This window comes from Mustela lutreola, chromosome 11 (assembly GCF_030435805.1).
Source record: "Mustela lutreola isolate mMusLut2 chromosome 11, mMusLut2.pri, whole genome shotgun sequence".
NCBI lineage: Eukaryota > Metazoa > Chordata > Mammalia > Carnivora > Mustelidae > Mustela > Mustela lutreola.
Genome location: NC_081300.1, coordinates 89,945,907 through 89,964,270, shown reverse-complemented (window position 1 = coordinate 89,964,270; position 18,364 = coordinate 89,945,907). Strand labels below are relative to the sequence as shown.

The 18,364-nt window shown below is 43.9% G+C and overlaps 1 protein-coding gene across 2 annotated transcripts in view; it reads right to left on the bottom strand.

Annotated features, from left to right (window-relative positions):
- Window positions 1-7,881, bottom strand: part of MED13L (mediator complex subunit 13L) — a 294,362-nt gene extending 286,481 nt beyond the window's left edge. For both annotated transcript variants that reach the window (XM_059139468.1, XM_059139469.1), the window contains exon 1: window positions 7,709-7,881. In XM_059139468.1, coding sequence (XP_058995451.1) covers window positions 7,709-7,780 — 72 coding nt within the window. In that variant the 5' untranslated portion in view covers window positions 7,781-7,881. The remainder of the gene's footprint in view (window positions 1-7,708) is intronic.
- Window positions 7,882-18,364: the final 10,483 nt, after the last annotated feature.

The window sequence follows — 18,364 nt, the reverse complement described above, 5'->3', positions numbered from 1 at the left end:
TGGCTTATTGGTGAGGAAAGACACAAGAACAATTTAACCTTCTGCCCCCCCTAAAACAACTACAAATACAACATAACTTTCATACTTAAAACAATGAATTTTGCCACTGCAACTTCCTAGTGAACCACCTAGGGCTACTCTCTGACCTGAGTCATAATTTGTTAGAAGTCTCTTCCTATTAAAAACTACTCTTTCCTTAAAGGGTACTCAAATTATCTTTCTTATTTCCTGCCCTCCTTCTTATTTCCATAACGTTTACTGAAGGAGAAACTGAGGCACATAACCGTAACACAACCAACTTGATCTGATTAGTTAGTTACTAATAAAAAACATGAATACACTTAATTTTCCCCATTACCATTCACTGCCCATTATGCTGGACTCATGAAATGTAATCCTAAACTGAAGGTTTAGCAAAAGACCCACAGTACAGCTCAAAGAATGAAAATGAAGAAATTCTAGATCAAGTCCCAAACAAAATCTCTAACAGGTTCCAAAATCTATAGGTCACCTACCACATTAAAGAAAAATACTGAATTCCTATTCCTTTGATGTATGATAAGCACACATCTCTTGATCAGTTGACATTATCTTTTAAAAAGGTTAGAAACACCTAAAATACTACCAAGCCACAGTACATATAGCCTACAAAACATATATTCAGAATACAGAACTATGTAAGTTCAAGGAAAAATAACATAATTGTGATCAGGACCTGAAGGAGCAATGAGAACTCCCTTAGGAATAAGACAGAGAACAGCTGTCCAGTAATTCATTTATTTAACAAATGGTTAATGAAGGCCTAACTATTAAAGAGAATGCAAAGATGATACAGACAGGGTTGGTGCCCTATATAACCTCATGTGCTTATCACAGGTACACAGAAGAAGGTATGAGAGTGACTAGTACTGCCAGTGAGAGTCAGGGAAAGCTTCACAGAGGAGGTGATATTTGACCTACTTAAAAGATGAGTAGGACTGTACCAGGCATATATAAACATGCAAAAAAAATAAAAAATAAAAAATAAATTAATTAATTAACTAGGAGCTGATTCCCTGAGTGAGATATACATATGTTCTTCCCTATTTCTCTTTAGGACATTAAAATTCAATCATGAGAATTGCCAACACAAAATGTTTTTTACACCAATTATACTCTTTTGAATACTTTACTTATTAGCTCTCAAATTAAACCCAGATGGATTTAATCATCTTTCCTATTTAATGAAATAATGTAGAACTCTATGAGGAAGCTTCATGTGTCTTAGACAAAAATACTTCCTCAGAAACTTGTCAATGCCCTTTGGGGAGAAAAAAATCAAAACAGTTTTCATGGAATTTAATATACCCTCTAGATGATCAATCTTTGAAATTCCCACTCAATATTATAAAAAATTCTTTTCACAATTATCTTATTTAAAACAAATAATTTCCTCAAATTTAAATATCAATTGTCTTAAAATATATCCAAATGATGCAGTGATATAGAACAAATTATGACTCAACTATTACAGTAAAGAGACCCAGTGATGAAGGAGAAAAGAATATTTACCTGCACGTTTACCTAATTCTCTTTATCTTCCCCCAATTTCTTAAGTTAAAGTTACAAATTTAAACTATGAAAAATAAAGACACAAATGAAATCTTAATATAATCAACTCAGGGGTTCCTTCAACAGTAATGGAACTGCACAGTACTGGAAAAAATACAAAATGTAGAATGCTGTCAACCAGGGCTCTGTGCTATTTCACAGTAGTAAAAATACAGTTTTAATAGGATTCTACAATTCACCAAGAGTAAGAAAACAAAGTTTCAGAAATACACATACTATACCAGAGTGTGGAGATGCCAATGACATAACATTTTCCCTTAGACACAACAGATTCTCCTAATTCTCATCTAAAAATAAAGAAAATTAAAAGTCATCTTTATTCTTTTTTTTCCAGAACCAAATCCAAATGTACTCTGAAAGACATTTTATTAGCTCAAAAAAGGAAAACAACTTTATTCCAACAAACATAACTAAAGCATGCTAACATAAATGCAAGCAAAACGGGCGCCCCTAAAAGAAGACTATGATAGCCAATTTATGGGGATAAAATCTAATCTTTACTACAAATGGATCTTTAAAATGAAATAAGACATTGTAGTAGAGTAAGGGAATTGTCGGAAATAAATACCAACCACATTTTAAATAAATTTAAAACTTTTATAGCAACTCAAGATAGAAAACTATGTAATGTACATAAGTGACTTTATACTAAACAAAAATTGGGCACGCATACATATTTCATTCATGCAAATGAGTCTGAATTTACAATTCCTCGTTTATGTTAATATTTACCAAGATTAATGGAAAATCATCTCCCCTATGTAATGAAGTGAATTCCCCCAACAGAACAAAGCTAACACCTTCAAATCTTTCAAATAAACAATGAAAGCACATACTATAAAAAGAAATTATCTGAACAGGATCAGAAAGAAGTTAAAATGATTCAAGAGGGAAAAAAAGTTCCAAATTCCAAGAACACATTGTAAATATTGATTAATTCCAAAACTCTAGACTCTAAGCAAGTCCTATGAAACAAACGTGCACGTGTGTGCGTGTGTGTCTGTGTGTGTGAGAAAATTTTTTTAACAATACGCCACAGCACATTTTTAGGCTACCTAATTACCTCACTTTGCAAGGCATTAAATGTTATTTCTCAAAATAGGAATGTTTAAAAAAACACAAAATAGAAATTCTGGTAGCCAATACTGGCAACACAAATAGTTTATAAAGCAGATTAGCACAAAACACACTTTTAAATAAATGCACTAATAAAAATAGTGCAGAAAGTCCTTTTCTTGATTTTTAATAGCAGCAATGCCCAGTTCAGTAATAATAATACTCAATATTCAACCATACTCTCTCTCACTGGTTAGTTTCTATGAAATAAACATCACCCACTTTCAGGAAAAAAAAAAAAAAAAAAAACACATCAGTACCTTCTACTACTGAAGGAGGAAACATTACTGTTCTAACAAAAATAAGTCAAACCATTTCAGAAAAATATTTAGTCTATCTCTGAATCAAAGTTTTGACAGTTGGTTCATTAAAAAAAAAAATCCAGATAAACAATCCTTTTACTATTTACATTGAGTTTCATCTCAATTTTAAATAATCTAGCAAACATAACTATAAAATGTACTTATCTTTTGCAAATGATTGTCTTAATTTATAGCATGTAATACAAACTGGTGACAGAGTATATCCTTTATTAATCTCAAGAGAAGAGGGGATCTCTCAAAGTGATGAATACAATTAACTCACAGTTAACAAGGCTAAATTAGCCAGTGAACAAAAAAGATGAATCCATTTTTACATACCTAATTAATATACTCCACTACTGTAACTTAACGTTATTTGAAAGAATGCCTTAAGAGATTTTTTTTTCCCAAATAAATACCTAATACAGTCATGAAAAAAATGACCAAAACATTCCAAAGAAAATGCTAAGCTATATAAGCACCTGGGATAACCTCAATAAACACTTATAGTCCTAAAGGCACCTCAAGGCCTTCATCCTCACAAAAAAGGAGGAGTCCCAACCTAACTTCCTCTCCATGAGCACTTCAAGCAGTAACACAGCAACATTAGTTTTGCAGCACGCAAGGCTTAGGTACATTATTTTCTCTTTAAAATTATGAACTCATCACACGTACAAATGGCTCTTTAAAACGGTCCAGTAAACTGCTACACTATGCCTTAAATTGCTGTCTATTATGTACTTAAAAATATTTACTAGCAATTGGAGGTTAATATGGCAACTATTACAGGGTGGCAATTATTGCTATTAAAAATATATAAATACTGTAACACCATGTGCTACCAACAACAAAATGCTAAACAGAAAACATACATTAGCAAATTATAAATATTTTCATTAAAGAAAATAAACCATCCTGAAAATAAGATGCTTTAGGTTTAGATACTAAAATTGGCAACTGGGATGAAAAAATACCCTATGTAAGTATTTTGGCACTTGAGAAGATGAGAGAAATCATTCCCTTTTGCTCATTTTCAACTTACAACCCTCCACATTTGGTTCCAGCTCAAAAGAATAGATCCCAAAGTTTCTATATTTACCATTATCTTCTCTCTCTGCAAAAATATAAATCTCCTAAGAAAAAAGAGAGCAGGTCAACAACAGATTACATTAAAGCTTCATACACAGAATTAATGGTCCTTCATAGGAAGTATATACTAATATGTGTGTGTGTGTGTGTGTGTGTGTGTGTGTGTGTTTCAATTCAGAGAGGGAGAATTTGATATCATCACCCAATTACTCCACAGTCAGGAAGAGTCTAAGCAAATAAAACAATGTGAAGGTGGAATCCACATACTTAAGAATTAGGTCGCACCATATCAAAGAGTATATACTTAAAACTAGTTAAAGAACACAAAATCACTCTCCTCCATATGCTCTCAACAGAGAAACAGAACTAAAGAAGCAAAACTAAAGATATACTTCTATCTGGAAATTATGTCTTCCCTCAAGGGTGGTTGATACACCATAGGGTGCCCTGTTACACTTTACAAAAAGACAAGATTTAACGCACTTAACTGAATTATATCTGAGTGAGTATCTAACAAGAGTCTCCCAGAAATGTGATGGATAGCATGAGAAAACAGTTGCAGGAGCTAGGGATCTCACAACAGGCAGAATAAGAAACACATACAATCATCCATATCATACACACCCAAGACACTTTTTCCATTAGGAAATGGGGGTAGGGGGTGACAGAGAATTTGGGAAATTTGATACATGCAGTAGAAAATCAGAAAGCAAAACAAGAACAAAAATCTTAAAGCAGTTGATTGCACAATCTACTTTTGCTAAGCCACAATGAACACTTGAAGGTAATAGAAAGTGGGCGAATCATTACTGTGGTACAGAACTTTAATCTCTAGTTTATATTTCAATCCACATTAATATGAGTCTAGGTAAATTCTCTATAAACAGTACTTTTCTCTGTTCAAAAAAACTGCAGGCCAAAAAGAAAAATACATGCTATTATTAAGGACATAAGAGTTCTTGTAACACATGCTTTATTTTAAACAAGAGATGATTTTATCTCCTTTGGAATTAACTATTCCATACAACGTACTTCAGACAACATATTTTTAATATTCTAAGTTCCTGCTGTGTCAGATTTTCAAGGAAAACTGCATTTGAATGAGCAAAACTTTATATTATCAGCCGCTTTTTAACTGATTCTTAATTTAAAAAAAAAAAAGCACCTTTTCCACCCTCCACATACAAGAGAATGTAGACATTCTACAGTCCTTAAAAAAAAAAAAAAAGTCAACCCAGGAATTTCTTGAGTTCTGCGTTTCAAAGTTGCCATCTAATGAGTAATCCGACACACACACACACACACACACACACACACACTTAATTCCTGGTTTGAAAAGGTTGAGAGAAATACCCAAAGTAGAAACCTCTAGTTGGTCATAAAACACAAAATCCTCTCCTATAAAATTGCTTGTTCTCCAAAAGAATCTCAGGCATCTTATCTCTTTAACATTATCATCCTTACCTGAGCTTAAAAAAAAAAAAAAAATTTTTTTTTTAATTGTATATCTTAAAGCCTGGCTACACACATAAATATAGTTTCATTGGTCTACAAAATCTACTGTATATAGATTAGCCACATATACACAAGCCATTACCAGTCAGAATGATATATAGTAATTTCGGGGCTCTCTCCTCACTAATATTGGTCTACTTGGTTATTTTAATTACCTGTTAAAGTGTCAATGTGGTCACCAGCCACCAAACAAAAACCATTTTAAATACCCCTTAATCAATATGTTTGCTAATCTATTAAAGTCTCTGAATCTGACTGACAGTAAATGATATTGTAGGGGAGAGAAAAGAAGAGGTAAAATGAATTCTATTCCCATATGTCAAAAGACCAAGGGAAAATTATCACAGTACGAAAAGGAAGAACTGAAACGTATAACTGAATTTTAAGATTAAATAAAGATTATTTGAAGATTTTAATTTTAAGATTAAATAAAAATGTTGAAAGAAAAAAATTAACCTGATCTATACACTACAGTGAAAGCACAGATATTATGTCACTCTGTCTTTGTGGGTAAAAAATCACGTGTTTTGATGCTTTCATGTGCATAAGGAAATATTTAATAAAATAGCACTTCCATTTGAAAAGTTGGCAAGAATGTGTATTCCTCCACCAGTCTCAAGGAAAAAAAAGGCATCTATGCCGACCCCGACCCATAATTAAATGTAACTAATTACAATTTGAACACTAAATTATTTATTCAGTGTAACTGTAAACAAGGATTAAAAGGAAATAATGCTTCTATCTACTGCAGAGATTACAGAAAACTATTTCCAAAATGCATGTTCTCCAAAGACAACCCCCCCCAAAAAGGGTACATAACTTAAAATAAGTTGGGGTTTTTTTCTAAAGGCTAAATTAAACAAACCGTTCAGCCAATTTTCCAATTATATTCTACGCTTGGAACATAATTGCCTTACATCTGTTTACAAATCTTTGCTCAATATTTAAACAAATTCGTAGTCTCCCGGGCACATAGCTATACATACAGTAACTCATGCACAAAGCACATATTTAAAGACCACGCACTGCAATTATTAGCCTAAACGCCAGGTTTAACAAGGTGAATGTTTTCAGAGCTAGGTAATACGACCCAATAAAAAGCAAAGATGGCATTTACCACCAAATGTCACAGCACCGCCAGGAAAGAGTTGCCGGAGCCCTATACATTTTTAATTTCGATGAATCTAGACGTCGTCGTCGGGTGCCAGGCTTCCAGGAGAACAATTGACACCCGAACTGCTTCAAGATTAAGGCAGGCGATTCAAATCCGAAGGAAAAGTTGTCAATTATCAGAGAGAGAGCGCGAGAAAGGCGAAGGTAGATAAAAGCGATGTTATCAAACCGCCCAGCTTGTTGCTTTTGTGTGTGTGTGTGTGGATTCGTTGTTAGGATAGAGAAAACAGTTTTTAAAAGACACAGGAGGAGAGAAAGAAGAAAAAGCCTTCTCCACCTTCCGTCGGCTCCGTGCAATGGCTTTACGGCTCTCCAGCGTAGTAAGCCCCGAGAGGCAGGCGGCTGTCGATGTTTACAATCGCGGGAGCTTCGGATGCAAGAGTCCTTTACTGACACAATCGCATTCAATCAACTGTTTTCGGGCGAAATTGTAGGTGTCATTATGGAATTTAAAAAAAAAAAAAAATTCAAAAGGCGGGCGGGCAGCCTATCCGACAAGGGGGGAAAAGGCTGCTTATCGCGGGCGCGGGCAGCACAAGGGAAAGCCTTCCACATTTAGGAAAAAAAAAGGGGGGGGAAGGGGAGGGGAAGGGGGGTGTGATTGCAACAGAGGGTGGGCGTTCGAAGTGCGACCCAGAATCCGCAGCTTTGAGACTTCCACATGCAAATTCCACGCCGAGCGCCGCGCTCACAAATGATTTTTAAAGAGCCAAATAAACACTGGATGGGATCCAAGGCGAGGGAGAGACGATCCAAAAGGGGGAGAATCGGCGAGAGGCGAACGGCGGGGAGAGGCGAGGGAGGGGCGAAGTCCCGGCGGCGGGAGGAGAAAGTTGGTCGGCGGCGGAGGTCGGGGACCCCCCCCCCGGCTCAGCCCCCCTCCCCGCAGCCCGGCTACTCACCAGCGAGAAGAGGTTGGAGTGACAATCCTCCAGGCTCGCCCCGTTCGCCACCCAGTTCGCTGCCGCAGTCATGATCCTCCGCGAGCCCGGCCGCCAGAGCGGGGCATGTCGGAACGAGGCGTCCGAGGCGAGGCCGGGCCGGGCGGCGGCGCCTCGCCGGGGAGCGCGAGGCGGCCGGGCCGCCGCCGCCGCCGGGGGAGGGCGCGAGGGCCGGCGGGCGGGCGGGAGGCGCCGCGGCGACGCCGCGCCGGGGGCGGCGGGCCCGGGCCGGCGGGGGGGTTCGCGGCGGCCGCGCGGCTCCTTCCTGCTCGGGCGGCGGCGGCGGCTCCCGCGGCTCCGGCGGCGGCGGGGGGCGCTGTCCGCGCGGCCCGGCGCCCTCCCCGCCTCTCAGGGCCGCCGCTGCCTCCCGGGCCGGCGCTGCGGGCCGGTCGCCGCCTCCGCCTTCCCTGTTCCTCAGCCGCCGCCGCCGCCGCCGCCTTGTTTATCTCCAGCCACCGACTCCCCCTCGGCCCCCGCCGGCGCGTGAGGGGAGGCGAGCCCCAGAGCCGCCGCCGCCGCCTCGGAGCCGCCGCCGCCGCGGAGCGCGAACTCGCGAAGGGGGGGGTGCGGACGAAGCCAGCGGGCGACCCCGGCAGCCGAGCGACGTCCCCTCCTTCCTCTTCCTCCCCCACCCCCCCCTCCTCCCCAGTCAGCCTCGCTTCTCCTCCCTCCCCGGGCTCGCTCGCTCTGACAGCAATGGCGGCCGCCGACCGCGGCTCGGCCCGCCATTGGCTGGCGCCGCGTCACGTGACGGGCGCCGGCCGCGCGGGGGGGGGCGAGGGGTAGGCGGGGGAGGGGCCCGGAGCGGCAGCCTCGGCGGCGGCGGCGGCGACAGCGGCGGCAGCGGCTCGCGGGCAGCTCGCGGGCGGCGCTGCTGAGCCGAGCGCGGCTGGAGCCTCCGGCCAGGAGAGGGAGGAAGAGCGAGAGTGAGAGAAAGAAGTACGGGCGGCACGGCTCCCCGGCGGGCGGCGCCCGGCCGACACCAGGCTGCAGTGGGCTGCCCCCGCTTGGGCGCCGTGCCCCGCCCCCTTGGGGGTACAGATCTCTGCGGGGCTCGACCGCGGGCCCCGGGAACGCCCGTGGCGACCGCGGCAGAGGGCTCGGGCACCCCCACGGCGTGTGCCCCTGGCGGCGCAGGCCGGCTGGCGTGACTGAGCTCTGCTGTGGACACGGCTGCCGGTCCCAGTGCTCCCGGGAGTGCTTCGGCAGGATCGCGCTCCGTCGTCCGCGTTTTGCAGATAAGAAAGCTGAAGCACAAAGAGATTAAGTCACTTGCCCGAGGTCGCCTCGCTGGGTAGAAGAGGCAGCGGAATTCGAACCCCTGCACAGTGAAGCCATGCTTTTGCACTGGGTTTTATAAGCCTCGTCCAGGGATATCCACGACTGCCACTTACCGCTTTCTGTGTATCAGGCGCTGTACAACGAATCCAGAAATGCCTTCTGAGCCCTTACTCCTAGGCTCTGTATTTATTCATTCAGTGCGTAAATGTTCCAGACCTCTTGCCATGTGCCGGAATGTAACTGCCAGGCCCTGTACTAGGGCTGTGTTGGGAGCAGACCATCCTTTATTCATTCAATCATGAACACTTTCTGAGAGCAAATGGTCTGGGAGTGCCAGTCTGAAGAGGAGGCCCTCTCCAAACCCTCAAGGCGTTTGCTCCCTGCAAAGGTGGGGAGGAGAACAACTTCTTCACTAACAAGCCCCCAAACATGGAAGAGAAAGCTCTTTCACATGGATTGGACTAAAGGGAAGGAAGAGTAGAAAACAGCGCAAAGATGGCGTGTAATACAAGTGAGAAGTCTTAGACCTGTGACTTGAGCTTTGGACCTACCACAAAGAATTCTAAAGCAAAAGCATGAGCAACATGTTATAACATGCATTATTATCCTGGCCAGCACTACGTTATAACCCACTGACACTATGTTATAATGGATGTACATACATTGTTTCATATAATCCCCAGAACAACCACATAAAGAAGATACTATTACTATTCTTAGACTGTAATAAGGCAAGGCTCAGAAATGCAGTGACATCTCCAAGATCTCCAGTCAGTGAGCCACTCAAACCCTAGTCTGTCTCCAGAGCCCAACCTGAATCCCAAAGGCTCTGTGAGCAGATGCCTACCGTGGGCTTTGGCACCCCAGGTGTGTTACCTGGACCAGCATAGTTTAATCCTCTGAACCTCATTTCCTAATCTGTCAAAAAGAGATCCTAACTGCTGACCCACTGAGCTCAGGCCAGTGTTGTGCATTTCTATTAAGATACTCTTGATGAAAACGCTTAGAAAAAAGAAAGAAAGCCAGCCAAAGCACTTTATCAACATGTACAGTGTGACTTTGGCCTGAGCAGTCAGACAGTGAGATGGTCCATCCCATCCAGGTGTATTTCCATCCCAAGAGGACTTCATCCTATGCGGTCAGTCACCAAATTCTCATTCTTCAACAAATGTAGGTTTAACTTTTTAAAAAGTCTTCCAGAGCATCCTAATAGAAAAATGAGCAAAGGACATGCACAGTTTAGAGAATAGAAAAGACATATGGCTTTTAAATATGTAAAAAGATGTTCAGACTCTGAGCATCATTGCTATGGACTAAATGTATCACCCTAAAATTCATATGTTGAACCCCTAATCCCCCATGGGATGATATTTGGAAGACAGAGATTTTGACAGGTAATTAGGTCATGGGGATGAAGCCCCTATGATGGGGTTAGTGCCCTCATAAAGAGACATGAGAGAGAGTGCTCCCTCTCTCTTTCTGTATCTCTCTCTGCCTTGTGAAGACATAATGAGGAAGAGGGTTCTTACCGGGAACCAAATCTGCCGGCCCCTTGGTCTTGGACTTCCCAGCCTCCAGAGCTGTGAAGAATTCTGTTGCATAAGCCACCCAATGTATGGTAATTTGCTATAGCAGCCCAAGCGGACTACATCACTCATCAAAAGAAAAACAAAATTAAAAACAGTATTGGCAATATCTTACAAGCTTAGGCAAATATGGAGTGAAGCAGAACTCTTAACACACTGCTACTGGGAGTATAAGTTAGTACCACAGCTTTGGTGTCCATTTGGAGAATATCAAAATTTATAAGGTACATACACTTTCACTCAGAAATTCTGGGAGTTCCTCTGACAGAGATGCTTGTGCAGATATCTAAAGACCTGCAGTGCAAGGAGGTAAACTATAGTACTGTTGGCAGGGCAGAAACTGGAAGCAAGCTACGTGTCCATTATTTGGGGAGTAACCAATATAAGGTAACCCCATGCAGCCATTCAAAATAATGAGTTAGCACTAGGTGTGCTAATATAGCATAGTCTCTGAAATAGATTATTGGGGCACCTGGCTGGCTCAGTCAGAAGACTGTGCGACTCTTGAACTCCGGGTTGTAAGTTCAAGCCCAAAGCTGGGTGTAGAGATTCTTTTTTTTTTTTTTTAAGATTTTATTTATTTATTTGACAGAGAGATCACAAGTAAGCAGGCAGAGAGAGAGGGGGAAGCAGGCTCCCGGCTGAGCAGAGAGCCCTGAGATCATGACCTGAGCTGAAGGCAGGGGCTTAACCACACTGAGCCACCCAGGCACCCCATGCAGAGATTATTTCAGAATAAAAAATAATAATAAAATAGATTTTTAAAAATAGATTATTAATTGAGATATCCCTGGGACAGTAGTAACAGCAGTTGCCTCTGGAAGAGGAGTTAGTGTGGAGAGAAGAATTCCTATTCACTGTACTGCTTACATTTTCTTTTTTTTTTTTTCTTTTTAAGATTTTATTTATTTATCCATGAGAGACAGAGAGAAAGGCAGAGGGAGAAGCAGGCTCCCCAATTCGGAATTTGAGACTCGATCCCAGAACCCCAGGATCACGACCTGAGCCGAAGGCAGACACTTAACGGACTGAGCCACCCAGGCGCACCTCTTTTTTTTTTTTTTTTTTTTTTACTAAATGTGTATTGTTACCTATTCAGTGCAATAAGTTAGAAACACCACCAGCCAATCAATCAAATTGAAAACAGAATAATCAAGTGGCACCATAAAAAGTAAATTAAAAAGCAAATAAATAGCACAAGACAAAGGAGAAAAACTTCACCTGAGATTTCCTTGGCTATCAGAGCCAAGGCCCCAGAGTGGAAGGGAGAAGGCCAGAAGTGCAGTGTCTGATTGCCTTGGCAACAGGAGCACAGAATGAGAACCCAGGGGAGCCAGATTCTAGTCTCAGATGCACCACTGAGCAGTCCTGTTCCCTTAGACAAACCACTTCGCCTCTCTGGGACTCAGTTTCCTTATGTGTGAAAAGAGCAAGCCAGGTGATCCTTCAGATCATTTCTGACTCTCCACACAGCTGAGAAGGCTGATAAAAGATTGGGCTTTGGGAGTTGTGACTCCATAGAATAGCAGTGAGAGTTGATGGCAATCCCTCGATAAGATCAAAATACAAAACAAAGCAAAACAAAAGAAAACCTATCAACCCACCCTGAGGCAGCAGTGAGGCACTCCCACAGGGGACTGCGAAGCCCAGCTCCCTCCGTGGGGAGCTCATGGGAAGCCTTCTCCTGACTTGGTTTCCCCATTTGCGACAATGCCTGCGGCCCAGGCAGGAACCAGACGGTGGTCCGCTCTACACAAGTCTCGGGTCTTATTCTGAGAACGACAGGTTAGTTCCCTTCCGGGGTTATCAGATGTAATGGCAGAGAGAAAATGGAAGCAAATATATGACCAGAGGAGGAACCATCTATCAGAAAGGCCACAGGAAGCTGCCACAGCTGCAGGGTGGGAGCATTTTGTAGGGCTTGCGAACACCGCTTCAGAGGAACATGCACTTACTTGGGTTCCAATCCCCACTCTGTTGTGCACGAGCTGTGTGGCCTTGAGCAGGTCATCGAACCCCGGTGACCCCCATTTCTTCTTGTGCATTGACCTCCCAGGGTGATCACACAGAGAAAGTTCTTAGCACAGTGCATGCCCCCATAGGCAACCATCAATAAATTATCACAATTCCAGGTACTTGTCCATCCTTGTACAAAGGAAAGTAGCACCTGGGCTTTCCTGGGTTTATTTTATTGTAAATATCAATAGAAGCACCAGAACGTTACCTGGAGTAGGTCCAACAATACTTGAGTTTACTGAGAAAAAGGGAAAACTCCTCTTTCTACCCCACTGAGATGACCAAAGTTACCAAATTGTTGTGACTCCTTCTCTTCCCTCCACGCCCACACCAATAACACAGTTTAAACTCACATTTCTAAGGGATTTTTTAAAAAATTTTTATGAAAATGGGATTGTCACATATAATACTTTGCAATCTGCTTTTTCCGCTTAACAATTTATCACAAATATACCTCTAGGCCTATATATCTAGATCTCGCTCATTCTTTTATTAGTTGCATAGCGTTTCATAGCACACCTGTGCCATAATTTATCCAATTATTCCCCTATTCCTGAACATTCAGGTGGTTTCCAGTTATTTCTTCCTCTAAATAAGGGCAGAGCAAATATCTTTATCCATATATCCTTAGGCACTGACACTTTTATTTCTGTAGAATAAAGCCCCCAAAATAGGATTGCTTTTTTATTGTTAATAAATACAGCCAGAAGACTTTCCCCCAAAGAATGTGGCAAGTCACCCTCCCTCAACAAGATGGGAAGAGTGTCCATGTCCTCCCCATCCTGCCAGCATCTGGAGGTTGCCCACCTTCTTCAGTTTTGGCCAACCTGAGGATGAAAAACGGTGCCACTGTTATTCCAATTTGCTTTCCCCGAACTCTAGTGAGGTAGCTCTTCTCCTCCTCCATGTCTCCGGCCACTCGTGTTTCCTCTCATGTGTTTGCCCCTACGTCAGTAGCTTCAAAGGAAAAAGAACTAAATTCAGTCCCGCCCAGGGAGACCAGGAAAGGGCTTAGGGCAACCACAAATACCAGTCTTCAGTCACTGTCCCCTGGTGTGGACTAGGCAGTGCATGGCATAATCCCATGAAGATTTTTCTAGACACTTCCACGTGGCAGGCCTATCCTTTTCATTCCTTTGCTTTGATAATTTTTAAGTTGATGTTTTAAGTTCCCTCTGAGAGAATGGTCTTATACCAATCAAGCTGAGCTGCCTTGGGCAATAACAGCTTTGCTCATAACCACCAAGGATTTCCTAATTGTTCCAACCTCTCCCCTAAGACATCGCAGAGGATAAAGTGAAAGCCACAGCAGCTGTCGCTGGCTTGGAGCACGGCTGGAGGTGTAAGGCCAAGGACCCTATAGCTGGACATGGAGCCCAGCATTGAGCCCAGTACCGAGCCCAGTACCGGGCTCAGTAGGGAGCCTGCTTCTCTCCCTCTGCCTGCTGCTCCCCTTGCTTGTGATCTCTCTCTCTGTGTCAAAGGAATAAATAAAATCTTAAAAAAAAAAAATTCCAATGAGCTTAAATGAACTATGTTCACTGGCATTTTACCTATACCTTTTGCAGGCACCACGAGAACTCCCTTGCTGCTGGTGACTCCAGCTTTTAGAATAAATTTGGCAGCCCACAGTGAATTGCTTTCAAATAGCTGATAATAAAGAAGTATGTGAACAATGCCCTCTGATATTTTTCTTTGATGATGCTGTCACTTGACCAAAGACAGGTGACCATATTCATGATTTTTCCGGCTTCCACTAAGTTTCCTACATGTTGCAGGCTACGGCCGTGGCAGGTGGTGACATAGACCACATGAAACTAAATTCTATTTCCTCTGGCTAGACACACATAACAACACACTCTTGAGGGGCGCCTGGGTGGCTCAGTTGTGAAGCATCTGCCTTGAGCTCAGATCATAATCCCAGGGTCCTGGGATTGTGCCCTCCCCCATTGGGGTCCCTTCTCAATGGAGAGTATGCTTTCCCTCTGCCCCTCCCCCTGCTTGAGCTCACTTGCACTCTCTCTCTCTCTCTCTCCCCCCTCTCAAATGAATAAATAAAATCTTAACACACACACACACACACATTCTTGAAATCCAAACAGCCTCGGTATATAATCACCAACCCCAGTTGTAGGGTGAGCAAAAAGTCTTCCTCTCCAGGGATGTACCAGTGTGTAGGGGACGTTCCCAGAAGCAGCAGGGGCTCAGGTGGCCCAGGCCCACACTGGGCTCTGGAAGGGGAGGTGCCAACATCCCTGGCAATTTTGCCAATGACATTTCACCCTCTCTGTTCTCCGTGCTCCGGGCCAGACCCAAGCATTCAGAGGTTTTGTAAGGAGGACAAATGTCTTTTCACCAGTGGCCTACATCAGGGACTCCAGCCGAGGTCTGAGTAAGTGAGACAGCAGCTAATCTGGCCCCCCACCTCTGTGATACTGCTTTATGAGAATCGACGGCCAGGTCCTGGCACATGACACAAGAGCCACTGTCCTTCCAAATGTCGTGGCACTTTGAAGTCCTAAGCCGGCTCCCGAGCACAGGTGGCCATCTCCCGGCTGGCTGGCTCCCTGTCTTGGGGCCAGATCTTGCTTTCTGCAACAGACCATTTTATTCGAAGAAACCTTTGGAAAGAGCACAGTCCTTCTCAGGCAACAAACTGGAGGCAAAGAAAAAAGAAAAAAAAAAAGCCACATGTGAAACTTGAGTCTTCCTCTGTCTCCACTTAGCCCCAGTAACGGGCTCCCTGAGTTTCTCCAGTTGCTTGGGTTGTGGGTTCTCAGCAAGGACCAAGCAAGCGACTCATCTCTCCTGTCTCAGTCTCAGTTTTTCCTTTTTAAAATGGGCTGCCCACTTCTTAGGACGCCGCTGGGTTGTAATCAATTGCTTTTTTAAATTGCGTACACAATTTCTCAATTTTCAAATGTGCTGACTGCAATCGTCTATCGTGGCTGGAAATAGAGTACGTCTACAGTCACTCTGTTGCTGCTGTCGGTACAGATCGCTTCCCCAAGGAAATAAATTACATTTCATTCTCTATATATTGTTTACTTTATAGTCTCTTGATCTTACTTTGCTGACTTCTTGTTGTAGATTTTTCGGTAGCTTGGTTCCCACTTAATCACAACAGCCTCTGTAAATGTTAGCGAGTTGTGTTATGGGGATTTGCTACCGGCATTTCACAACGGTTACTGAACATAGAAGCCCCTTCTTTATTCTACCGAAAATACCTCGGTAAATATTCCCCTCGCTCAGAATAATAATAATAATAATAGACCTTTAAAATGATTTTCCAACAAGCAGACTTTATTTCACGTTAACCATGCAGTAAACTCAAAGCACATTTTGCATTGTTTTCTGTTTGTGGTTTTATGAAGAGGTCACCGTTTACACAGCACGTGCTCCCTGATGGTTCTGCTCATTATAATCTAATCAGTCCCTCCTCAAAATCCTAACAGAAGAAGGGTTTTCTTCTATCTCCTACCAGAGCTGTGTGGTGCAATCCAAAGGAGGCCCCATCCTTGGTTACCCATCTCCTTCTACCGCCTTTTGGGGAGGGCGCTGTTTTCTTAGTGTGTTTATTGACTTCTTTTTTGGCCAGGTATCTAATCATCACAGCTATCTTTTGAGGTGGGTCTTGCCTCATCCCCCATTTTACAGATGAGACAATTGAGGTTCAGAGAGGTGAAGTGTCTTGCCTTGGGTTACACAACTTGGAAATGCAAGGCAGGTCTGGAACCTTGGCCACGATCTCCTCCTGTACTGGGGGTGGCTACAGAGCCCTTCCATGCTTCAGACACCCTCTGTCCCTGGTTCTGAGCTTCCCATGTTCTTCACAGGGTGCCTGGAACAGTACAACTCTGCCACTTACGAGCCATCTGCTCTTGCATAAGTGGCCTTACCCCTCTGAGACTCAGTCTTCTCATCCATAGCATGGGCATAATTATACTAGTCTCACAGGGAGGTCGGTAATAATAACAAGAAGCCTGGGGCGCCTGGGTGGCTCAGTGGGTTGAGCCTCTTCCTTCTGCTCAGGTCATGATCCCAAGGTCCTAGGATCAAGCCCCGCATCGGGCTCTCTGCTCAGCGGGGAGCCTGCTTCCCTTCCCCCTCTGCCTGCCTCTCTGCCTACTTGTGATCTCTCTCTCTCTGTCAAATAAATAAATTAAAAAAAAAAAAAAAAGAAGAAGAAGCCCGGACATATTTATCAAGCTCTTCCCATGTGCCAGGCATTGGACCAGGTAATTTATACCATGCTCATTTTTATTTTTTTAAATATTGTTTTAAAGGTTTATTTATTTATTTGAGAGAGAGAGCATGAGCAGGAAGGGCAGAGGGAGAGGAAGAGAGGAACCGAAGCACTCTCCATGCTTAGCATGAGCATAACACAGGGCTTCATGTCATGCCGAGATCATGACCCGAGCCACAAACGAGAGTCAGACGCTCAGTTGACTGTGCCACCCAGATGCCCCTACACTGTGCTCATTTTTAATCCTCCTGACAGCCCGGGGAAGGAGATCCTGTTATTATCCCATTTTGCAGATGGGGAAAGTGAAGGATGACATGGAAATATCCAGAACGGGCCACCACCCAAGCCTAAGCCTTGCCCTCGTTGTTGCTGTCACTCTCTTTGCCCCAGGCCCCTCTGCCCTCTTTTCTGCACAGCAGTCGGAGGAGTCATGGTCACACCTAAGTCTAGTCATGTCACACCTCTGTCCCCAGTCCTCTGGTAGCTGCAAGCTCAGGCAAAGTCAAAGCCAAACACTTTGGAGGACCTGGCTTTTTCCTCTCCTGCTGGCTTCCTTCACTCACACTCAGCTGCAGGCTCGTGACCTCTCTCTGGTTCTGGTCACACACCAGCCTCAGGGGCTGTCTCGTTGGATCAGATGTCCCCGTATTGGGAAGGCCTTCTCGGAACCCCTGCATCTATTTAGTTGTCTCTCAGCATCCAAAATCCCCTGACATAGGGGTGACCAGATGGGTCCAATTCTTGATCTCAGCTCAGGTCTCGATCTCACAGTTATGAGTTTGACCCCCATATTGGGCTCTACACTGGACTTGGATCTTACTTAAAAAGAAAAATATATATATATTTGTTTCCATGCATTTTTCCCTGTCTCCTCTCCTGTATTTAGAACATAAGCCCCATGAGGACAGGGTTAGCTTTCTCTTCCCCTGTTTGTTCACTACAGGATCCCCAGGGCCTAGAATATTGTTGGCATTTGTCGGATATTTGTTAAATGAAGGAATCACAAAATAATGCCAAGTAGTAAGCCCCTGGCCAGTGCCTGGCATAGTGCAAGTGTCCACAAACATGGACTGCTCCAATCAGAGGTGTTAAACCACCCCGAGCCACAGGCAGCTCTTCTCCTTGGGAGGAGGGTCAAGGCCCATGTCGGCTCAGAGCCTCATTCTACCCCATCCAGAAAAATCTGTCCTGTGGGGCCTGGAAGGTGGGTTCCCCCAGCAGCAGTCTAACGAGGTCAGCAGCACTTCCTCATCTAGAAGAGGAGGAACCCCAAGGCAAAGAGAAAAGATTCTCCCAGACTTCTCAAGGGGTCCACAAAGAGAGAGAGCACATCTCCAGCGACATGAGTGGACAGCTGCCTTCCAGAGCTTCGGGGCTCACCATAGAGCCCGAGCGTCTCAGGCGAGTGCTCTGCCTCTCCCCCCTGAAGCCTGGCCAGCACCAACGATGGATTTTATATCATAAATCAATTTCCCCTCTAATTTTGAA